The 25384-nt window shown below is 45.0% G+C and overlaps 1 protein-coding gene across 1 annotated transcript in view; it reads left to right on the top strand.

Annotated features, from left to right (window-relative positions):
- Positions 1–25384, top strand: part of LOC138945902 (inositol 1,4,5-trisphosphate-gated calcium channel ITPR3-like) — a 90855-nt gene that overhangs the window by 6578 nt on the left and 58893 nt on the right. The window contains exons 3-22 of the mRNA XM_070317421.1: positions 236–360; positions 1342–1428; positions 1997–2074; positions 2469–2549; positions 3619–3722; positions 4259–4346; positions 4850–4937; positions 7169–7276; positions 7713–7861; positions 8433–8511; positions 8880–8968; positions 9118–9243; positions 9512–9632; positions 10689–12481; positions 12812–12862; positions 13285–13365; positions 13939–13997; positions 14814–14943; positions 15301–15423; positions 16819–16926. Of these exons, the coding sequence (XP_070173522.1) occupies positions 236–360; positions 1342–1428; positions 1997–2074; positions 2469–2549; positions 3619–3722; positions 4259–4346; positions 4850–4937; positions 7169–7276; positions 7713–7861; positions 8433–8511; positions 8880–8968; positions 9118–9243; positions 9512–9632; positions 10689–12481; positions 12812–12862; positions 13285–13365; positions 13939–13997; positions 14814–14943; positions 15301–15423; positions 16819–16926 (3668 nt within the window). The remainder of the gene's footprint in view (positions 1–235; positions 361–1341; positions 1429–1996; positions 2075–2468; positions 2550–3618; positions 3723–4258; positions 4347–4849; positions 4938–7168; positions 7277–7712; positions 7862–8432; positions 8512–8879; positions 8969–9117; positions 9244–9511; positions 9633–10688; positions 12482–12811; positions 12863–13284; positions 13366–13938; positions 13998–14813; positions 14944–15300; positions 15424–16818; positions 16927–25384) is intronic.

Here is a 25384-nt window from a genome sequence, read left to right as displayed (position 1 = left end):
CTGTAATCTATGTCAGAGTTCGGTGGGTTATTAAAACACGAAAATACCCAGCATGCTTTCCCCGAAAGCGGCGTATGGCTGCCTAAATAGCGGAATGAAAACGGTCATACACGTAAAAACCAACTCGTGCAGGGTACATGGGAATTTCAGCCCATGAACGAAGAAGAAGAAGAAGATTTATAGAGAAGTTAAATATGTTCTTCCTCTGATTTGTTTTTCTTATTTTGCTCCGCAGCAATTGCCTTTGAAATCTGCTACGCAAATCGCTACAAACTGACCAGCAAGCACTCAAAGCTCAGGACACAGTCGGAGAAACAACCAGACAACATACCACTGAGGAACTCTGTCGCCCATGCAAAGGTAATCCTGACTTGTGCGTGTGTGTGAGAGAGAGAGAGAGTGTGTGTGTGTGTGTGTGTGTGTGTGTGTGTGTGTGTGTGTGTGTGTGTGTGTGTGCGTGCGTGTGTGTGTGTTTGTGTGTGTGTGTGTGTGTCTAACTTGTTTTTATTTTTACTGATGTGTGTATGCTCATCTTTTGTGAGTTCCAATCGTTTACTTTTATAATTATACGAATTATTGGGATGCGCCATAGATTGAATAAAGTACGGTACTTTATCCAAGAATATACTGCTTAAAACGCTTTAACCTTCACACAAAACTGAAACAAATGAAGCAACAACACCATAACATTGTATCCACAAAACAACGAAGCTGTCACGTAGAATACATGTATATCACAATAACACAGGCTTTGATTATAAAGAACAAAGTATCAAAGTGCAACATGAAACGTGACGATTTCAAAGAAATACTCTTCCCACTATGAAAGGGTATCAAGGGTACATTTGGGCTGAACTACCTTAACACTACTGATGACCTTGACTTTGACCTTGACCTTGAATTGACTGCTACTAATCTTATGCACCTTCAACATGCAGTTGACAGAATAGAGCTGACGCAGAACACTTGCCGAATGTGTATGCATGCTTTTCTTTTGTGAATTGTAATCATTCTCTCATACTATGCATATTAAACCATAATGGTTTTACCCACGCGTTGAATACATCACACTAAGGCAGGTTTGATTATGAAGACGACAGTTTAAAAGTAAAACATTTAACGTGAATACATTTTTAGATTGTTTCAAACTTTCGAAGCGGCACCAAGCCTTGTATACTTGGGATATGTTCTTCAAATCGTCGAATCTTAACAGTAGTGCATCCATGAATAATACGAGAATTATCATTTACATATTTTCGACCCTCAGACCTTGACCCCTCTGCTTGACCTTGAATTTGACCTTGACTGGTACTGATAAGAGCTTCAACACGTGATTTACAGATAGCGGCTGATACAGAACAGGAAGACAATGACTGGGAACAGAAAAGGAATCAAGGAAAAAGAGTTCTCTATGGAACCGTTGTTCAGGTAATTTTACGCCCCCCCCCCCTCCCTCGCATTACGTTGCTGTAATTCTTGTTTCACAAACTGTGTATTTTGTAAACGTACTGTCAATTCTCACCTACGCTTTTATCCAAACCATCTTCTGCCTTCAAATAGATTTTCTTTTAGCGAATTGTCAATCTTATTGTACTGATTGACTTCTCTCTAATTGTGATGTTATGATGTTGTGGTACTGTATGCGTAATTGATACTCCTTTCTTCGGCTTGTTCTCTTTTTAATGCGTCAACCGTTTAAGTTTGCAAATTGGAAGGCAAATTTCTGTCAAAGATGTCAGTTACAAAATTAATTCAGCATTTTATTTTACACTCTGCACAGAAAGCTGATTTCAAATATTATGTATTATTATAATAAAATATTATATTATTTTTTACGCAGCCAGGCTGTGCATTTGTGGTATGTGTCAAGGTGGAAGGCTGGTCTTAACCCATGCAAACGCATACATATACATGCATAATTCCATTGATTTTTTCATGATTTACACAATGATTTACCCAGGATGGGCGTTATCTTTACTAGGATGTTTCTTTTCAGTTGCGGCATCTCTTCACACGGAAATATCTGCACGTCTCCACGAAGAAGACGTCACAAACAGAATCAAACAACATGGCGGTAAGTTGCACAAGAGAAACCAAGCAAAGAAGTTAGGCGGGGAACAAGGAATATGTTCAAAATGAATTTGATGTCTTTAGAAATCAAGCTGCTTGCACAATTTCCGAAACAAATAATAATGAGGCTGCAAACTTGGAACCCTTGATTTGTTGATTGATATAACAGTGGCGCGCCCTCTCTCTCTCCCCCCCCCCTCCTCCCCCCTTTTCAAACACATCCCCGCTTTTTCTGATATCAAAAACGTGTCTTAATGTACCTTTACGACATCTCCTCTTTTAAGCCAGATTCTCTCAGGTGGGGTTAACTGTAACATCCGCTTTTATAAATAAGAAGTGTACGTATGACCAATATTTTCTTCTTCAAAATGACCTTGTCAGCTTTATATGTTTTTCAGGTGGAGTTGCAGCTAGAGAACGCCAAGAACGCGCAGTTCAGGATCATGCCTCGTTACAAAGTGAAAGCCGAGGGGGATGTGGTATGTCATCGCGATATAGCCCAATTCGCGAGTTAGTGGAACGCGATGTAGTGGAATTGCCCTGTATACGTATCAGGCCCCCCCAAAAAATAGGTGTGGTTACGGTAACATAGCCAAAAAAATAGGGTAGGAAGGTGGGCAATCACTTTTTTTTACAACTTTTTTTTCTAATGTGTACAAATTAAACCTACTTGACAGGGAAATAAGTGTGCGACTCGGGGCGATTTCGCTTTCATTGCGTTTTCTGCACTCGTTTTCTTTTTTTTTTTTTTTGACAAATGTAATAAAAAGTTATAGGGTCGGCCCCTAAAAATAGGGTAGATCGGGTTACCGTAACCACACCTATTTTTTTTTTAGGCCTCAGCTACAGAGGGCTAAGCTCCGTGGCACACCTCTTTACTCATATTTACTCGTACATTCTTTCATCTGCACAACGGTGAATCGATTGTTTTCGCCGGATTATTTGAGAATGAGGTATTGTGTTTTTTTTAAAATGTACTGTCCTATTCATTATTCGATTCAGAAAAGCTAAACAATGAAAGATGGACGAATTGGTGTACGGGATTAGATGAATTGGTGTATGTATTGGATGAATTTGTGTACGGATTGGATGAATCTGTGTAGGGAGTGTGCACACCGTTTAAAGCTTGTCTGTCCGAGCCCACACTTTATTATTATTATTCTCTTTATTTATATAGCGCCTTATCCGAAGTTCAAAGCGCTTTATGCCGTGTGAGATGGAATTTTTTTACACAATATATCACGCATTCACATCGACCAGCAAACCTCAAGCCTGTTAGGCGAATGTTCACCTTTCGCGGCCTTTATTCCAAGTCACACGGGTATTTGATGGACATTTTTTTATCTATGCCTATACAATTTTGCCAGGAAAGACCCTTTTGTCAATCGTGGGATCTTTAACGTGCACACCCCAATATAGTGTAAACGAAGGGACCTCGGTTTTTCGTCTCATCCGAAAGACTAGCACTTGAACTTTAGGAATGACCTTACCTAGCACACCTGTCCTTATTAGTGTAATGCAATCTGACGTTGATGTCTGCATGTACAGGTACAGGTAGACGACCAGATAGTGCTGGAGAGTGTCAAGTCACCTGGACAGTACCTGCATGTCAGTCAAAAAGCGCTGGGAGCCAGCTCCGTCTACCAACACAGGTGAACAAAAATTGATGTTTTGTTTCTGAATGGAAAAGCAACAATCATGAGAAACTCGATTCTGCCTTTTTATAAACTTTGTTTAATTTTCATTAATCATTTTTGTGTGCAAAAAGTACTGCAGCTTTCCACAATAAATACGCTTTTCTTAATACAATATTATCCCTCATTTTCTTTCGGTCTGAATTTGTGACATTGTGTTCTCTGTTCTCAAGATCTTGTGAACATAAGGAAATACTGATTGAAACTTAACCCAATAAGTAAAGGTTACATGCCGAGTCTCAGTGATTATCAAAAATAATGGTCGAAGTTAGCGGATCATGAAAAATGCGAGCTTCAGCTCCTTTCTTCCGTTATTCAAAGAAAAGAGGAGTTTTTGTGCGAAAGTTTGATCGAATCCTATGTGTGTGTGTGTGTGTGTGTGTGTGTGTGTGTGTGTGTGTGTGTGTGTGTGTGTGTGTGTGTGTGTGTGTGTGTGTGCATGCGTCGGCTGAGTGTTACTGTGTTTGTGTACGCATGTTTGTGTGTGTTTCCAGTCTAGAATTGAATCTGTCCCTGCGGCAGTCCGGCTTCACGTTGTACAGACGACACAAACCATCCACAGAGGACGACGGCATGATCAAGGTATGTGCATAAATTGGGTATTTATACCTTTTTTTGCATCTTTCAGTATATCTGACATTTCAAATCCCGTTATGAGTGTCAAAATCGCTATTCTGTGTGGATCCAGTACTTTGTGTTTTTCTAATCGCACGATGTCTTTGTCACACTTTACTCGTTACCTACGTGGTGATGGATTCGCCTCCGACAGCTTGATTCAAAGGATGTTCGAGAACACATGTAGGCTACAGAATAGACGATTTTCGAGAACACATGTAGGCTACAGAATAGACGATGTTCGAGAACACATGTAGGCTACAGAATAGACGATTTTCGGAAATAAATCCGTCGGGTTTCTATGAGTTGTGGGAGAGTGAACTTTTCTTGCAAAATCTTGTACAAACATTGGAGGGGCCAATCACTAGCGAGGGGTGTGTCGGAAACACGTGCGTGTGTATTGATCTGTGTAAAATGTCATATTTTGATCAAAATACAAATTACGTGTAATGATGCACACAATTGTGCAGGTGGGCGATCCAGTGCGCTTCTATCACAAGGAGATGGAGGCCTACCTGGTGGCACAGGGACTCTTTGACGATGAACTCACAGAAGACGGTCAGTAATATTTCATTTACTTTCATTCATTTTATGCATTATCCCAATGCTGAGAAAGTCGGGTCGCTTCCTCTCAGTGGAAAGCTAGCAGCCACCCGGTAATATGTGACCCTCCACCACGGGATGAGTCGCATGTCACTTTTGCATGATTTTCATATGTTTACATTTTCCTAAATTTATGCTCTATCCAGTTGTGAAACCCGTTTTAGAAAAGAGCGAAAACTGTTTGAGTTATAAGCCTGTGACTAAGGTAACCCTCACACTGTTACCAGACACTCCCTGGACTTACATTAAGCCTAGTGCAGAACCGCGCGAGGTGACATGCGACTCATTTCGTGGTGGAGGGTCACATATCTCTGTACATTTAAAGTTCCATATACGTGGCACAAATGTCACCCTATTTAACACAGACAGCTAGAGGCAGTTATTTCAGGTATTGTACGAAATGGAATCAGAAAATACCAGACACAAAACAAGAACTATTCGTCGAAACATATATGATGATCAGTACACGCATTTAGATGATCAGCACACGTCTTTACTGTAAGTTTGTCAGGTATGAGGTGTTGCAGAATAATCACACCGAGGATACACGTGCTAACTCAGAAGGGATAGTGTGTAGGCGTACAACCCAGACTGACTAGGCAAAAGACATTATATATGAGACACTTTTTGTTATTGTCCGCACAATACAAATTACACATGACAAATTGTCGCCTGAATTCTCTTTGAAAAATAGTAACATCCAGACTGAATAGATATAGAACTGAAACCATAGGATTTTGTATTGGTGGCACTGTACACATTATGTACAGAAGAACTTGTCGCTTGTTGCTCCTAACTCAGTGTCTCCCAGGTACGGATATATAGGTTACACACTCCGAGTTCTGATTATCTTGCATATTTTCCCGAGGGTCGATTTTCAGGTATTACCGAGCCTTTGGCGAGGTAATACCTGAAAATCGACCCGAGGGAAAATATGCAAGATATTCAGGACGAGGTGTGTAAGCTATTTATCCCATTACTCCGACGTTTTCATTAAAAACACTTACTTTTTCCACTAAAACCTGCCCGTGCCTGTTTTCAGCTTGCCAAAAGCCTCCGCAGTCGAAATTCATGTCAATGAATTCATGCGCAATGCCAGTTCCCTTTTGTCTGCATAATGGACGGCGTCATTCGACTTGTATGTGGACATTCAGTCATTCATATTGCTTATAAAAAGGTCTGCTGTCTGCTTTTACATTTTGAAAGTCATTTTAAAATATCCCTGTGTATATTTGACATCGGCTTTCGTTATACTCAATTCGGCATACCGGGTTTATATTTTTACCAGAATTGCGCACGATAATGGCAGCGCAACAAATTCAGTTCGGGCCGTGCTGGTTTGATCGTTGACCCAAGTCAGTTCGCATGCAGTGTTACTGTTTGTCAGTCGGGGATAGAAATGTTGGCTGTCATCGCGCTGTTCTGTTTCGGTTTTCACACGTGGATCACTTACATATTCAGTTGTCGGGTTTAGGTGAGCCAAAGCTTCAATACTTCGCCTGTTGTAGACTTAAGCAATAAAGCTTGGAAGTTGTATGTCGGCACTGAGAGTCGGTCGCGGTACATCGCTTTCTACTTTGTCCCGGTCTTGAGTTTGAACACCTAAGGTTGGCTACATCTAACATTAACACCTCACATCCTCTTCTCTTCCTCATATATCTTAACTGTATCTCCAACTTCTTTTCGTCTTCTTCTTTTCATTTTGATGCCACTCCCTCATTTGTCGCTGAACCCCGCAGTTTACTCGACTCGGATTCACACAAGCCCGTCTAGCAGGTCCTGGGATAAATATCCGTACCCACTCATATGGCTCAGGGCCGGACCAAATGAGTTGTAAGGGGGGGGGTTCCTCCTTTTTTTTTTGGGGGGGGGGGGGGGGGGGCAAATCAGCGCAGGCGCGCGAACTAGGGGGGTCCGGGGGCATGCTCCCCCGAAAATTTTTTGAAAAACGGTTAAAATCTGTGCAATCTGGTGCATTCTGGGCCTTGTTTTGAGGGTTAAGAGCAGCATTGTTTTGGTGCTAAAGCTAGTAAAAGTCAAAGCAAGGTACATGCTTTTTCCAAGGGTGGGGTTCCGGAACCCCTGGAACCCCCCCTGGGTCCGGCCCTGTGGCTCTATCTGACCAGGTACGGATATATCCGCTCAGACTGATGAAATGTTAACGTAAGTGTATGTCGTGACAACAGTTCACCTACGCCTGCGGCCAGTGGACCAGAGTCAACCCAAGACGATGTTCCCCAGCACCTCTGCTGACACGTACTGGCAGATAGAGATGGAGGATGGACCTGTTGCAGGTAGGTGGAAGCTGTTACTGACACGTACTGGCAGATAGAGATTTTTTCCTTATCATGTTCTCGCTTTCCTGTTGATTTTTATCTGTGACCTCAGCAGTTTACATTCACCACCTTGTGCACCTCCTCCTTTCTATATATAATCTCCTCCTCCTCAGTGTGCCTCTTCCTCTTGCTGATACTGCTGCTGCTGTTGTTGCTTTTGATGATGATGATGATAATGATAATGATGATGATGATGACGATGATGTTGTTGATGATGATGACGACGACGACGACGACGATGATGATGATTATGTTGATGATGATGACGATGATGACGGCAACGACGACAACGTTGATCGATGCTGTAATGATGATGATGATGATATTGTTGTCTTCCTTATGATTCGTCTACTTTAATTATTTCCTTCTGGTAAGTCTTTACTATCTCACACAGGTGGTATCGTGAAGTGGGAACAGCAGTGCCGCATCATCCACATGTGCACACGACGCTACCTGGCGGTGGACAAGAAATCACGGAAGGTCACCCTGAAGACGGAGAGCAAGGACCCGACCACCGTCTTTCGTCTTCACGCGGTGACCAGGGTAAATTACAGACGTCATTTTTCATTTCATTTCATTTCATTTTCATTACTTTATTGTCCCATCGCTGGGAAATTCGGGTCGCTTCCTCCCAGTGGAAAGCTAGCAGCAACGGAGTCGCGCTACCCAGGTGTCTGCGTGTTTAGGTGTATTCAGCCACCTGCACTTATGGCAGAATGACCAAGGTCTTTTACGTGCCATTGTGATGACACGGGGGTGGGACATGGCTTCCGTCTCTGGGTCTGCACATAAAGTTGACCCGTGTCCGTCCCGGCCCGAATTCGAACCTGCGACCTTCCGATCACAAGTCCAGTGCTCTACCATCTGAGCTACCGGGCCCCCGATAGACGTGTCACACACAAACGACTACACCCGGACAAAACAAACCAGAAAGAAGAATAAACATCATAAACAATTTTTTTCTCTCTAAAATATCCAGTGCAAACGAAACGCAGCCAAACTCAACCCGTGTCTACCAGAATAGCAATATAAGTGTATATTCCATGTTTAGTTAGCTATATGACAAGATATGTATATATATATACCGCTCATTGCTATTTTACTGCATTTGCAGGACAATGATGATATTCCTTTCGAGGCGTACGCTCGGGTAGAGCATGTGGTCACCGGTTTCTGGCTTCATGGCCTCACAGGTAATGTATATGCCATGGACAAGATCGGAGTCTTCTTCTTCTTTGTTCATGGGCTGCAACTCCCACGTACACTCGTGTGTTGTTGGTTTTTATTTTGCAAGAGTGGGATTTTACGTGTATGACAGCCATACTTAATGAATCATGCTTAATGCTTCATACAGATATAGTTAATAACTCGTATTAATTGGGCGAATTCGACTATGGAAGTCCATCACACGAAGCTCGCTGCACGGATTTTTTTCATTGAATTTTTATTCGTAGTCTTCGCGAAGTCATCTTCGGACCCCATTGAGGAAGGCCTTAACTAATGATATCTGTGCTGTGACCAGATTCATTGCACTTGACCTGGCGATGTTGTTTGATCACAGATGACTACCAGACAAGCCAGGACAGAACAGGCGGAGGTGATGTTCACTCTCTCAACGGACTACGGTACACAACTGCACAAACAAGACAGGTACGATTCGCATGGTCGCTAATGTGGAAACGTAATAATCATGATCATTGTTTAAGTGATTGAAATTTCACAGTGTGCAAATAGAGAAAGTTATTGAATTATTGAACGATTCGCATACAGGTGTGCTTATAACATTGTATATCACACAGGTGACGGCGATCCAGGAGAAGCAGTATGACGACGCCTTCACTCTGCAGTTCGTGGAGCCAGAGCTGGTGGAAAACTTCCACTACATGGCCGGCATGGTGCCCTTCATACTGAAACTCGTGTGTGACGTGAGTATGCCCTCTCTGTCTGTCTGTCTATCTGTCTATCTGTCTGTCTGTCTGTCTGTCTGTTGTTACATGGCCGCCCTCAATACAGAAACTCGTGTCTGAAGTGAGTCTTTCTTCTTCCTTTATTTCCCCTTATTGATCTCCACATCATCTTCCAGAACAAGGCATGTGGTTTCCTTATTTACCTCTATTGCCCTCTATGTCATCTTCCAGAACATGGCATGTGGTTTCCTTATTTACCTCTATTGCCCTCTATGTCATCTTCCAGAACATGGCATGTGGTTTCCTTATTACCGCCATTGCCCTCTATGTCATCTTCCAGACCATGGCTTGTTGTTTCCTTATTACCGCCATTGCCCTCTATGTCATCTTCCAGAACATGGCTTGTGGTTTCCTTATTACCGCTCCTTTCACAGCAGACTCTGCACCCTAGTTGTTGGCCTTTAAGTCAACACCGGTGGATTGTGGAATTCTGTTTGTGATGGGGTCTGGTGGTTTCCGATTGTCTGTATGTTCATGGAAACCTTCGGGTTTGCATAACAGTTTTTATAGGGCTAAGAAATTAGCCCTAACATTTTCAATCCTGTTTGATTGCACTTCGCCTCCCGAGGTGATCGTAGTGTTACGGCACTCCGTTACATCTGGCGCTTGCGAGCAGGGATGGGACTCGGCATGATATGTTCAGGTAATGGCATAATATGACCACTGAACATTTTCGTGCTGTTCCCATTCTGCGAACTTGGGATGGACAGTGGTCCCCCGGTTCGGAACTTCGGGACGAAGTTCATTCAAACGGGGGCGATTGTGACAGGGGAGGCTACCGCTCCTTTCACAGCAGACTCTGCACCCGAGTTGTTGGCCTTTAAGTCAACACCGGTGGATTGTGGAATTCTGTTTGTGATGGTGTCTGGTGGTTTCCGATTGTCTGTATGTTCATGGAAACCTTCGGGTTTGCATAACAGTTTTATTAGGGCTAAGAAATTGGCCCTAACATTTTCAATCCTGTTTGATTGCACTTCGCCTCCCGAGGTGATCGTAGTGTTTCGGCACTCGGTTACATCTGGCGCTTGCGAGCAGGGATGGGACTCGGCATATGTTCAGGTAATGGCATAATATGACCACTGAACATTTTCGTGCTGTTCCCATTCTGCGAACTTGGGATGGACAGTGGTCCCCCGGTTCGGAACTTCGGGACGAAGTTCATTCAAACGGGGGCGATTGTGACAGGGGAGGCTACCGCTCCTTTCACAGCAGACTCTGCACCCGAGTTGTTGGCCTTTAAGTCAACACCGGTGGATTGTGGAATTCTGTTTGTGATGGGGTCTGGTGGTTTCCGATTGTCTGTTTGTTCATGGAAACCTTCGGGTTTGCATAACAGTTTTTATAGGGCTAAGAAATTAGCCCTAACATTTTCAATCCTGTTTGATTGCACTTCGCCTCCCGAGGTGATCGTAGTGTTTCGGCACTCGGTTACACCGCCACTGCCCTCTATGTCATCTTCCAGACCATGGCTTGTGGTTTTCTTATTACCGCCATTGACCTCTATGTCATCTTCCAGAACATGGCATGTGGTTTCTTTATTACCGCCATTGCCCTCTATGTCATCTTCCAGACCATGGCTTGTGGTTTCCTTATTACCGCCATTGCCCTCTATGTCATCTTCCAGACCATGGCTTGTGGTTTCCTTATTACCGCCATTGCCCTCTATGTCATCTTCCAGATCATGGCGTGTGGTTTCCTTATTACCGCCATTGCCCTCTATGTCATCTTCCAGACCATGGCTTGTGGTTTCCTTATTACCGCCATTGCCCTCTATGTCATCTTCCAGAACATGGCTTGTGATTTCCTTATTACCGCCATTGCCCTCTATGTCATCTTCCAGAACATGGCTTGTGGTTTCCTTATTACCGCCATTGCCCTCTATGTCATTTTCCAGAACATGGCTTGTGATTTCCTTATTACCGCCATTGCCCTCTATGTCATCTTCCAGAACATGGCTTGTGGTTTCCTTATTACCGCCATTGCCCTCTATGTCATCTTCCAGAAGATGGCTTGTGATTTCCTTATTACTGCCATTGCCCTCTATGTCATCTTCCAGAACATGGCTTGTGGTTTCCTTATTACCGCCATTGCCCTCTATGTCATCTTCCAGACCATGGTTTGTGGTTTCCTTATTACCGCCATTGCCCTCTGTGTCATCTTCCAGACCATGGCTTGTGGTTTCCTTATCACTGCCATTGCCCTCTGTGTCATCTTCCAGACCATGGCATGTGGTTTCCTTATTACCACCATTGCCCTCTATGTCATCTTCCAGACCATTGCGTGTGGTTTCCTTATTACCGCCATTGCCCTCTATGTCATCTTCCAGACCATGGCTTGTTGTTTCCTTATTACCGCCATTGCCCTCTATGTCATCTTCCAGAACATGGCTTGTGGTTTCCTTATTACCGCCATTGCCCTCTATGTCATCTTCCAGAACATGGCTTGTGGTTTCCTTATTACCGCCATTGCCCTCTATGTCATCTTCCAGAACATGGCTTGTGGTTTCCTTATTACCGCCATTGCCCTCTATGTCATCTTCCAGAACATGGCTTGTGATTTCCTTATTACCGCCATTGCCCTCTATGTCATCTTCCAGAACATGGCTTGTGGTTTCCTTATTACCGCCATTGCCCTCTGTGTCATCTTCCAGATCATGGCGTGTGGTTTCCTTATTACCGCCATTGCCCTCTATGTCATCTTCCAGACCATGGCTTGTAGTTTCCTTATTACCGCCATTGCCCTCTGTGTGATCTTCCAGACCGTGGCTTGTGGTTTCCTTATTACCGCCATTGCCCTCTATGTCATCTTCCAGACCATGGCTTGTGGTTTCCTTATTACCGCCATTGCCCTCTATGTCATCTTCCAGACCATGGCTTGTGGTTTCCTTATTACCGCCATTGCCCTCTATGTCATCTTCCAGACCATGGCTTGTGGTTTCCTTATTACCGCCATTGACCTCTATGTCATCTTCCAGAACATGGCTTGTGGTTTCCTTATTACCGCCATTGCCCTCTATGTCATCTTCCAGACCATGGCTTGTAGTTTCCTTATTACCGCCATTGCCCTCTATGTCATCTTCCAGACCATGGCTTGTGGTTTCCTTATCGCCGCCATTGCCCTCTATGTCATCTTCCAGACCCTGGCATGTGGTTTCCTTAGTACCGCCATTGCCCTCTATGTCATCTTCCAGAACATGGCATCGTGTTCTCCATGCAGAAAACCGTTAGCGATGTAAACTGCTCTTTCTCTCCTGTTCTTTCCGCCTGTCTGCCTCTATCTCACTCACTCTCCCTTTGTATCTCCCAGTATCTGCTTTTACAAGGCAGGCATGGTTCCCTTCATATAAAAACTGGTATCCGACATGTCTTTCGTCATTTTCCTTCTGTTTTCTACAGATAGAGATAGCGTACCCACATCGCATTTAAGCAGTTTTGTCGGCAGAACTTTTACCAAAGACCCGTCTGTTCTTTTGATTTGGTCAGTTGTGTTCGTTCGAAGTCATGACATATTTTGTCTTGGTTTTCAGAAGAAAAATGGTGTCCCACTGACTGCAAAGTCTGCTCATAGTGTTACAGCAGTGAGTATCATTGTGGGCAACAACAACAACAACAACAACAACAACAACAACAACAACAACAACAACAACAACAAAAACACATTCCAGTACTTTTTTAAGCTTCTTTTGCATTGATCTTTTTGGGGTCATGTTTCGCTCTGTGGACAATGCCTAATATTTGTCATCCCAAATAAACGCATGCTGTTATTTGGATTGACACTTGTACTAGCCTTAACTGTTATTTAACTTTTGAAAAGGATATCAAGCATAGTGCAATTCCGCCAAGAAGTGGATGAATCCGTGCTTGTGATGCGTTTTGTTTGTGATAGATCTAAGCATTTTGCTGTTGTAATTAATATGCACTCTCTATATCATATCGGGGATGAACACAAGCTTCAAATAGTGACATTTCCAATCCAGTTGTTTACTGTTTTTGTCTGCAGTCTCTCCAAGAAATGCAAGACTTCATGATCGTGAACAGTATGCCAAGTAAAAACCGACAGAAACTCATGCGGAATCTCAGGGTATGTGAACTGATATATACGTACATGGTTGACATCCGTAGTTTATGAATCGGAAATTTTGTTAAGTATTCAACACGCGATTTTGAAAATTCGTGATAAAAGTTTATTATTGCTGTTTCTTGTATAGATTCGTTTTCGACCTACACTCTAAAAACTCTGACTCGGGAAATTCGGTTTGCTTCCTCCAAGTGGAAAGACAGCAGCAACAAGAGTCGCGTTACCCAGGTACGTATGTACGTGCGTGTTTAGCTGTAATAAGCCAGCTGCACTTATGGCAGAATGACCGAGATATTTTACGTGCCACTGTAGTGACGCGGAGGTGGGACATGGATACCGTCTCTGAGTCTGCGCATAAAGTTGGCCCGTGACTGTTACTGACACGTACTGGATCCGAACTCGTAACCCTATTGTGTCACAAGTCCAGTGCACTACCAACTGAGCTACCCGACCCCATTTGTTATTATTTTGGTCACATTTGCCCCCATGGTTACTCCTTTGAATGGAAAGATGGTTTACAATGGGATCTACACGCAAGGCAAGGTATCTGCAATATTCAATGATTTGTGATTTCAGATTGTGGAGTTGCTGGTGGCCTTGCTGAAAGTATCAAAAGAAGAAGCTCGTATTCCACTGTGAGTCTTCTTTATTTCATCAGCAGTCTCATATGTCATACATAATATTTTATGCTCTGCTGTGACCCGGTCTCCAACGCGAAAACAACAAAGCAGAGGCAAATTTGCATTTGTATCAAAGAAGCAATAATATCAAGACTCAGGACTCAAAGACTCAAAGATTTTTCTGTTCTTATGAGAACAAGGAAAATTACATCGCAGTTGTCAGGCGGTTTCCGACACCGAAACTGCCTGTCGCACACTGAGTTGTGCCCATATAATTATATGAGTATTCATAAGTATTTTTGTTGATAAGAAGAGCAGAACGGATCTAAAAGGCCAACATTTTTGACTAACAGACACAAAAGAGCAGAATTATTCGTTATGGTTTGAAACATAGTGTGAAGCAATTGTCTACATACACTTACAATGGAATAAAAACAATCAAGTATGGAACTTGTAATTCATCTGGCCGTTTCAAGAAAACATCTAGATCTAGATGAAATCCGACCGTAATTCACTTTTCTGTGCAAAGTAAAAGAGTAAGACTTCCCATTATACCTGTGAAGCTTTTCAGGTAGCTGACTGATTTCCATCTACTTTCAGGCAGGTAGCTGACTGATTTCCATCTACTTTCAGGCAGGTAGCTGACTGATTTCCATCTACTTTCAGGCAGGTAGCTGACTGATTTCCATCTACTTTCAGGCAGGTAGCTGACTGATTTCCATCTACTTTCAGGCAGGTAGCTGACTGATTTCCATCTACTTTCAGGCAGGTAGCTGACTGATTTCCATCTACTTTCAGGCAGGTAGCTGACTGATTTCCATCTACTTTCAGGCATGTAGCAAACATCTATGCCGGGGCCTACAATGTTCTGTACACCTACCTGAAAGGCGACAGTCGCAAGAATGAGCTGTACATCGCCAGATACATCGACTTCTTCCTCACACAGTTCGACATTCAGTCTGTGAGTATTTAAAACGTTTCTCTCTCCCAACGGATGCAATATGCAGTTATTGATATTAAAACAACAACAACAACAACGACAACAAGAGTAGATCTCAGAGGTTTCTAAAAAAACCAAAAGGACGCGTTAAATATAGTTATTTGTCCTTATTACATTAATTCCCCCCTCCCCTCTCTCCCTCCTGGATTGACGGAACTTACCCTGACATTTGTGATGTGCTGAATTGTGTTGTGTTGTATTATTTTGTAATGTTTTGTTTTGTATTGTATGCCATTGCATGACACTGTACTGTGCTGTGTGTATTGTATTGTATTGTATTGTATTGTATTGTATTGTATTGTATTGTGTAACTTCCAGGGCAAGATCGGGCTGAATGCAGTCCACATGGTAATGGAGCTGATTCGTGACAACCGCAAGATAGTGGACCGTATCTCTCATGACCACATCGACAAATTTATTGATCTCCTGCAGAAAGAGAAGGTATTTGTCATCAACTCAATCAATCAATCAATCAATAGGAGGCTTATATCGCGCGTATTCCGTGGGTACAATTCTAAGCGCAGGGATTTTTTTATTTTATTTTTTATGCAATTTATATCACGCACATATTCAAGGCGCAGGGATTTATTTATGCCGTGTGAGATGGAATTTTTTTACACAATACATCACGCATTCGCATCTTTCCTGCGCATCGACACCGCTGCCCTCTCGCACCAACGACAAACTGCATTCGTACTCAACGCAACGTGTTGTTTGAGATTTCTCAGATCTAGAAAAACGCTAACATCTACGTAGAGCGGAAAACACATCTTGTTGTGTGGTTAGCTACACCATTTTGACTGACCAAAAGTCACTTTTTAAGGGAGATAATTATAAACATGCACGCGCGCGGCTCAGTCACGGACGTGGTAAAGTGACGTCCTTTTTCTGTTCCGTTTAATATCCTTCACCCCCATCCTGAACTCAGGTCAAAATGAGTTACTTCCCTTCGGGTCTCATTTATCCCTGACAGGATGCCTTTGTTTTCCTTCTCTGGAGAGGAAATCGATTACTATTATTATTATTTTTCGCGATCGTCGATAATAATTTTTCATGGTGTTGTGTATTGTTTTTGATTTAGAAAGGAATTGTTATGTAAGACACTTTCAAGTGAGCTATCTTACGCGGATGTATTTACTGTGCAAACAACTCTAAATATGGCAAAAGTGTCAAGTAATAATCAACTTTGTCACGTGATCATAACAAAATGACCTTAGAACGATGTCTTTATTATAACTGTGAAGAACAGAACGGAGATCACTGTCGAAGTCGGCCATTCTACAATCACGTTCGTCTTTCGTCTGTTATCAGAAACATTAGCGAAAAACATATGGGTGATAACTCTGTATTCTTGTTTTGATAGAGTTCCCTTTAATGCGCGTAGTAATTATTCATCCTGTCAGAGAGACTGAGCGATAGCGTGGCCCGATGATTATCAGAATGCCTTCATCCCATGCAAAAATCCATGGCTGAAATAGGGTGGTGTGAGACTCCCCGAATTCCCTCAAGTATCTATTAGAATAGCAATATATGCCATTGTTGTTAATATTCTCGTGAACATATGTTTATGAAGATTGATAGAACGTTTTCTTGAACTGGCAATTGAATTCTTGTTTTATGAATTACAATCATTAAGGTTTAAGTCCTTTCACTTTTGTCAGATAACTTATTTGCTAGATATCATGTTTATTCTATTATTTGGTACGTCTTCTTCTTTGAATGTCTATGAAATTGCCTTACCAGAAACCATATTTTTTTCTCTTTCGCCTTTTCTGTTTATTGTTATTTTGTTTTATGGTGCCTTACAAGGTGTTGATTTTTACAATGTTCAAACAGAATCACAGATACCTGGAACTTCTGAGTGTGCTGTGTGTATGTGACGGCGTTTCCATAGCTGACAACCAGAACTACATCACCGAGACCTGGCTCAAAGGGGAGAATCAGGTGACATGCTTGTATTGTCTCTTTACACCCCCGGTATAGGGGTGTGTATAGGTTTCACTGGATGTGTTTGTGTGTTTGTGTGTTTGTGTTCGCATATAGATCTCAAGAATGAACGGACCGATCGTCACCAAACTTGGTGAACAGGTTCTATACATTCCTGAGACGGTCCTTACAAAAATTGGGACCAGTCAAACACACGGTTAGGGAGTTATTGGTGGATTAAGATTAAGAGTGACATATTAATGGTCAAAGGGAAATAACCTTCTCAGTTGGTGGCAGTGAGAATGGGTGCAGTGAGAATGGTTATTTCCCTTTGACCAACGGGGGTGTTTTTCCTGCCTCGAAGGAATTTCTTGTTGTCTTTGTCTTTGTCATTCTCTGCCTGCATGTCTGTCTGCTTGTCTTGCTGTATCTCTGTCTGCCTTTGTCTGCATGTCGCATTACCAGTACTTTTAGAAGCAGAACTACATTAATGAGACCTGGCTCAACGGGGAGAATGAGGTGACATGCTTGTATTCTCTGTCTGTCTGTCTGTCTGTCTGTCTGTCTGTCTGTCTGTCTGTCTGTCTGTCTGTCTGTCTGTCTGTCTGTCTGTCTGTCTACTTTTGTCTGCGGGTCTCATTACCAGTCCTTTCTCAAGTAGTCAAGAACTTTTGCAAAAACGTAACAACCTCTTGCAGTGACTAATATGTCACAAAGACATATTGTTTATTTATTCTTTGTTGATTGTTATTGCGTTTTTGTCTCGAGCACCCATGGGGTCAAGTGAGACCTATTCAGCATCGATCTAAGTCGCTGGTTTGATCTCGCCCTGCTCTTGAAAAAACACTGTTCGCATTTAAGGCGCATCAAAGTTAATTGTAGATGGTTCTTTAGAACTCAGATTCTTTTATAGTCGGTACTTTAAATCTTGTTAAATATCCTAATTGTCACGATCGGGTGACAGAGACCAAGAAAGCGTCACTCAGTGGAGTGCCTGTTCTGGGTCAATGTATGATAGAAAGCGCCTGTGCGTGATATTGGACACAGCAGAGTTTTTGCTGACAGTGCTCCCGAGCACGGATGTTTTGAAACGCACGAGCTTCACAGTGCAGGTTTCTGCTGTCATAGGGCTGACGGTTTTTTTCGCTGACAGCGCGCACGGGATTTTCAGGGATTGAGTTTCTCGTGTCTTTTCCCTGCTTGGGGAGGCAAAACTGTGTATAGCTGGACTGGTTTGGTGACAAGGTCAGTCACGTGTATTTGGCTAGGTGGTCTGTCAGAGACTCAAGGACGACACACTTGACACCCAGCGGCAGAAGGGGAAGGACCTAACACACAGTTACTAGAGTATGATGGTTTTTCACCGAGTATCATATTCGGCACTCTAGGGGAACTTCCACAAGTTATTCCTTTCCTCTGCCACGTATTTTGCTGAGGACAAGTCGTCACATTTCCTTCGTCGGCGATGGCTTTCGCATAAGGATTCGACAAGGGGTTCTGGACGTTTTGGGTCACTGTTGACGAACAGAGACTGTTCCAGGGAGGAGGCGGACTTTGCTTCCATTGAGAGTTACAATCATAGGCTTTTGAGGTAATAAATCATTATTTAACGCTGTTGATGAGTCTGTGTTGTGGAATGAAATACTCTCTGTTGTTCTTTCCAGGTTAGCGCATAATTTACTCTCTGTGACGCTAAAATACTAATCTGTATATGGTTTTTGCAGATAGGGAGAGAAGGACGGAAAATGGCTGTTTTGTTGTTGTAAAAAGTCAGTTTTGTGCAGGCCCACGTGCTCGATGAGATATTTAAAGATGACATGTTTTAAGGTGGTGGGTGAGGGGTAGCTGACATGTTTAGTGCACCGATGCTTTCTGTTTGCAGCCTTCCTTCGTTCGTTCGTTTCGTTCGTTCGTTACGTTCCCGTAACATCGGCACGGCTGACTCTGGCGGGAACTGTTGAGGCTACGCTAACCAGGAGACCGGCTAACCAGGAGACCGGCTAACCAGCGGACCGGCTAACCAGCGGACCGGCTAACCAGCGGACCGGCTAACCAGCGAACCGACTAACCAGCATACCGGCTAAGCAGCAGCAGCAGAGAGAAAGCTAAGTGCACCATGTCGTACGCACCCCGTTGACCACCGTTGTCTTTTCGTATCTATGATTTCATTGGAGTAGTGACAACGTGGGGTGTGTGACACCTGCACGAACTAGAGCTTTTCGAACAGAACATTCTCATTTCGACTGTATTTACACGGGTTCAGCGTGTTACTATAATTTTCTACATAGTACTGGCATTTTGTCAGTGAACACTGGTTTTTTACGTGTTGAGAACGTAAAAGGAACATATTTTGAGTGAAGGCTCGAGGGAGGTGGAGAGTTTATACATAAACAGGCGTCTGAAACTTATACTTTTGTTGACTCTATTTAATTGTATGCCTGCGAGAGTGGATCGTGGTGTGGTTAGTTAATTAGTAGTAATTAACCGGTTCATAATCACCTTGAGTGATATATTGAAACGTGACACGTGGGGGCCAAGCCGGGATTTACTCAGTTAATTTCCAACTGATAAAGACCCACCAATTAAGGAGAACTAAGAGCAGATAATCTCGTCAGTGCTCGACTTATTTTCTGCTTGGTGCTACCCTTTTTTGTATAGTTTTGATCATATACCACACCTTAAGCGATTCACATCTTGCAGGAAATGTAAATTGTAATTTGTGAGTTATTGTATGCGCTAACTGTGATTATCTCCCTTTCCTTTGTTTGTGAATCTTTGTTGTTGTACGTTCAGAGTTTTCCGTTGCAGAGAGCTGAGCGGGGTTAGCGGATTTGTTATTCGTTTTACTCAGTTTTCTCTACATTGTTGTTTCGCATTCCGTAACAGGTTACATTTTCTACCGTCTTGTTTTACTTGGATTTTTCTCCATATTTTGACTTTGTTGGAATTTTGGGGGGGAAGGGTCCGAGGACTTCTGTCCTAACCAAGGCTGTGGGAAACACTCTGTTTCACCGCAAAAAGCAGCCGATAAAGTAGGCCACGGCTGTGGGAAACACTTTGTTTCACCGCAGAAAGCAGCCATAAAGTAGGCTACGCGATTTGTTCTACACCGTTTGGATTTTTCTTCTGCATTTTCCGGTTGCTGGATTTTTGTATCCACCGCTTTCGTCACCGCGTATTCTAGCTATAGCTGCGTTAGACTTACTTTTGTGATAAAGCTTTGCTAAAACTAACCATGGCTACAGGGGGATCTCCGACGAGGAGAATAACTTTCGAGACTCCTGGCAGCGAGCAACCGACTGAGCGAGACGCACGCGTTAGAGCCCGAAGCGTTCTAAAACGCTTAGAAGTAGAACGGAAGGAAGAATTTGAGCGACTGACAAGAAAAGAAGAACGTGACCGACAGGACAAGAAGGACGAACTTGACAGACAAGAAAGGGAACGACAGGCTGAACGACAGGCCGAACGTGACCGACAGGACAAGAAAGAGAAAGACGAACTTGACAGACAAGAAAGGGAACGACAGGCTGAACGAGACAGACAGGAAAGGAAAGACGAACGTGACAGACAAGAACGGAAAGAGAAAGACGAACGTGACCGACAGGATAAGAAAGACGAGCTTGAGAGACAGGAACGACAGGCCGAACGACAGGCCGAACTTGACAGACAGGAACGGAAAGAGAAAGAGCAGGCGGATCGCGATCTCCAGCTAGAACTAGCTAGGCTACAGGCCGAGAAGGGTACGCTTACTCAGGCTAGCGCGCCGACGTTTGTTGCCGACCGTACGAGACTGCCGACGTTCGACGATGACAAGGACGAGCTCGACGACTTTTTACGCCGGTTTGAGCGCATTGCATCTGACCAGAAGTGGGAAGAGGCCACGTGGGCTAGCCGCCTTAGCACCTGCTTAAAGGGACGCGCATTGCAGCTCTACAACGCTTTGGAGGACGACGAGGCGAGAGACTATCAGGCACTTAAGAAGGCGTTACTCCAGCGCTTTAACCTGACTGCTGAAGCCTACAGACGACGTCTGCGTAACAGCAAGAGACTGAGCGGCGAGCTGAGTCATCAGTTTGTGGACGGCGTCACCAGGGAGGTTCCCGTTTATCGGTCTCCCGACGTCATTTCAGTGCTCACGCGGGCACAGGCGGAGCGAGAGGACAAACCTCTCAAACCCCTACCTGCTGCACGAGCTGCCCTGGGGAACGTGACCCCCGCGCTTCTCGCGAAGGCTCAGGATTCTGACCCGACCTTAGCTACTCCTCGGGAGCACGCGAAGTCGGGGAAGGTGAAGCTGAGCGGGAAGCATGGGAGGTCAAAGTTCCTCAGGGACAAGAAGTTGCTCTACCGTGAGTTCAGCAACCAAGAAGGTACATTCAAACAGGTTGTCGTGCCTCGCGAGTTTCGCGAGGGTGTCATGGCAACGGCACACGACTCGATTCTGGGAGGTCATCTTGGTACCAAGAAGACCACGGATCGTGTCTGGCGCCACTTTTACTGGCCAGGCATCTGCACGGATGTCCGACGTTTCTGTGCGTCCTGCGATAAGTGCCAGAAGGTGGTTGCCAAAGGAAGGGTGAGGAAGGTCCCCTTAGAGAAGATGCCGCTCATCGACGAACCCTTTCGTCGGGTGGCAGTGGACATCATCGGGCCCATCTTGCCTGCGTCTGAGGACGGAAACAGATACATTTTGACCATGGTGGACTACGCTACTCGATACCCAGAGGCGATCCCTCTGAAATCGATTGAAGCCACGCGAGTAGCTGAGGCTCTGGTTACTATGTGGTCCCGGCTGGGAATTCCATCAGAGGTACTCACCGACAGAGGCACGCAGTTCACGGGAGGAGTGATGGCGGAGGCAGCACGACTGCTATCACTGGAGCAGCACTTCACCACTCCTTACCATGCTCAGTGCAACGGACTGGTGGAAAGGTTCAATGGCACCTTGAAGACCATGCTGAGGAAACTAGCTCAGGAGAAACCACGCACGTGGGACAGGTACATCCCAGCATTGCTTTTTGCATACCGCGAGGTTCCTCAGGAGAGCTTGGGTTTTTCCCCATTTGAGTTGTTGTACGGCAGACAGGTACGCGGTCCCATGGCTATCCTGCGTCAAGCTTGGACGGACGAAGAAGCTGACGAGGAGGTGCAGACGACAGCGACCTACATCGTAGAACTCAGGAACAGGATTGAAGAGACCTGCAAATTGGCTCAAGAGAACCTGGGAAGAGCAGCACAGCGTTACGCGCGAGGATTCGACCGCAAGGCACGGCCGCGCAGCTTCAAGATTGGAGAACGGGTGTTGCTACTTCTACCTGTCAAACACAACAAGCTACAACTGCAGTGGCAAGGACCTTTTGAGGTGACAGCGAAAGTGGGCCAAAACGACTACAGGATCGTCATGAACGGGAAAGCACGCCTGTACCACGCCAACCTGCTGCGCGCCTACATAGAGAGGACTGCCTACGGGGAAAAGGACAAAGTGACAGAAGCAGTTGCTGTCGTGATGGACGAGACAACGGAAGAACAGGGAGGAGGACGGGTACCAGTTTGTCCGCTGGAGGCTAGTGAGGATCTCACGGACGTGCACATCTCACCTGATCTTGGGGACGACCAGCAGGCGGACCTGCAAGAGATCCTGAAGGATGCAGCACGGGTCCTTACAGACATACCACTTCAGACGCATCTAGAGGAGTTTACCTTCGACTTGCTGGAGAAACAGCCAGTGAGGACGAAGCAGTATCCCATGCCTCATGCCCAGAAGGAGGTGGTCAGGAAGGAAATCGCCGACATGACGAAGTTGGGCGTCATCGAGCCAGCGAACTCTCCCTACAGTTCACCAATTGTGCTTGTAAAGAAGAAGGATGGACGCGTCAGGTTCTGTGTTGACTACCGGAAGCTGAACAAGATTACGGCGTTTGACGCGGAACCCATGCTTGATGTGGACTACCTCTTCAGTCACTTGGCCAGGGCCAAGTACTTTTCCAAACTGGACCTCACCAAGGGATACTGGCAAATCCCAGTTGCCGAGGAAGACCGCCCAAAGACTGCATTTACCACTCCATTCGGCCAGTTCCAGTGGACAGTCATGCCTTTTGGTCTACAGAATGCAGGTGCCGTCTTCACTCGCATGATGAGGAAACTTTTGGAACCATTGAAGCGCGAGGACATCAGCAGTTTCATCGACGATGTGCTGATCGCGACAGAGACATGGACTGAACATCTCGACGCCCTGCGCGACGTGTTCGGAAGGTTGAAGGACGGAAATCTGGGAGCTAAACCGTCCAAGTGCTACTTGGGATTCCGGGAATTGTCTTTCCTGGGTCATGTTGTCGGCGAGGGATTGCTCGTTCCAGAGGACGACAAGATCCAGAAGATTCGGGAGGCGGAGCCACCGCGCACGAAGAAAGAAGTCAGGTCTTTCCTGGGCCTAGCCAGCTTCTATAGACGCTTCATCCCGCACTTTGCCGAAATCGCTCTACCACTGACCAACCTTACCAAGAAACTACAACCGACCGTTGTAGTGTGGACTGAGGAATGTAGCTCCGCATTCAACACCCTGAAGAGGCGACTCACCAGTCAGCCTATTCTCCGACTACCAGACCTGAACAAGGACTTCGTGCTGAGGACAGACGCTTCAGGGAAGGGACTTGGGGCAGTGTTGCTTCAGGAGACAGAGGGGTTTTTGCACCCTGTTTGCTTCGCCAGCCGTAAGCTGACCTCGGCCGAGGCAGCGTATGCAACGGTTGAACGCGAGTGTCTCGCCATTGTCTGGGGCATCCAGAAGTTCGAAGCGTACCTGTACGGACGACCTTTCTGTCTGGAGACGGACCATCAACCTCTGCAATATCTTCAGGTTGCAAGGTTGGCAAACGCCAGACTTATGCGCTGGGCGTTGATTCTCCAACCGTACCAATTCACGGTACGCGTCATTCCGGGCGCCAACAATGTTGGAGCTGACTTTCTCTCTCGGGCTGTAGAGGAGAACATGACTGTGAGCGAAACCGAGGTTTCGTCTTGAAGAGGGGAGGTGTGTCACGATCGGGTGACAGAGACCAAGAAAGCGTCACTCAGTGGAGTGCCTGTTCTGGGTCAATGTATGATAGAAAGCGCCTGTGCGTGATATTGGACACAGCAGAGTTTTTGCTGACAGTGCTCCCGAGCACGGATGTTTTGAAACGCACGAGCTTCACAGTGCAGGTTTCTGCTGTCATAGGGCTGACGGTTTTTTTCGCTGACAGCGCGCACGGGATTTTCAGGGATTGAGTTTCTCGTGTCTTTTCCCTGCTTGGGGAGGCAAAACTGTGTATAGCTGGACTGGTTTGGTGACAAGGTCAGTCACGTGTATTTGGCTAGGTGGTCTGTCAGAGACTCAAGGACGACACACTTGACACCCAGCGGCAGAAGGGGAAGGACCTAACACACAGTTACTAGAGTATGATGGTTTTTCACCGAGTATCATATTCGGCACTCTAGGGGAACTTCCACAAGTTATTCCTTTCCTCTGCCACGTATTTTGCTGAGGACAAGTCGTCACATTTCCTTCGTCGGCGATGGCTTTCGCATAAGGATTCGACAAGGGGTTCTGGACGTTTTGGGTCACTGTTGACGAACAGAGACTGTTCCAGGGAGGAGGCGGACTTTGCTTCCATTGAGAGTTACAATCATAGGCTTTTGAGGTAATAAATCATTATTTAACGCTGTTGATGAGTCTGTGTTGTGGAATGAAATACTCTCTGTTGTTCTTTCCAGGTTAGCGCATAATTTACTCTCTGTGACGCTAAAATACTAATCTGTATATGGTTTTTGCAGATAGGGAGAGAAGGACGGAAAATGGCTGTTTTGTTGTTGTAAAAAGTCAGTTTTGTGCAGGCCCACGTGCTCGATGAGATATTTAAAGATGACATGTTTTAAGGTGGTGGGTGAGGGGTAGCTGACATGTTTAGTGCACCGATGCTTTCTGTTTGCAGCCTTCCTTCGTTCGTTCGTTTCGTTCGTTCGTTACGTTCCCGTAACATCGGCACGGCTGACTCTGGCGGGAACTGTTGAGGCTACGCTAACCAGGAGACCGGCTAACCAGGAGACCGGCTAACCAGCGGACCGGCTAACCAGCGGACCGGCTAACCAGCGGACCGGCTAACCAGCGAACCGACTAACCAGCATACCGGCTAAGCAGCAGCAGCAGAGAGAAAGCTAAGTGCACCATGTCGTACGCACCCCGTTGACCACCGTTGTCTTTTCGTATCTATGATTTCATTGGAGTAGTGACAACGTGGGGTGTGTGACACCTGCACGAACTAGAGCTTTTCGAACAGAACATTCTCATTTCGACTGTATTTACACGGGTTCAGCGTGTTACTATAATTTTCTACATAGTACTGGCATTTTGTCAGTGAACACTGGTTTTTTACGTGTTGAGAACGTAAAAGGAACATATTTTGAGTGAAGGCTCGAGGGAGGTGGAGAGTTTATACAT

The sequence above is a fragment of the Littorina saxatilis genome, linkage group LG13 (genome assembly GCF_037325665.1).
Source record: "Littorina saxatilis isolate snail1 linkage group LG13, US_GU_Lsax_2.0, whole genome shotgun sequence".
NCBI lineage: Eukaryota > Metazoa > Mollusca > Gastropoda > Littorinimorpha > Littorinidae > Littorina > Littorina saxatilis.
The sequence above is the reverse complement of the archived record's forward strand: the minus strand, read 5'-3'. Positions and strand labels throughout refer to the sequence as shown.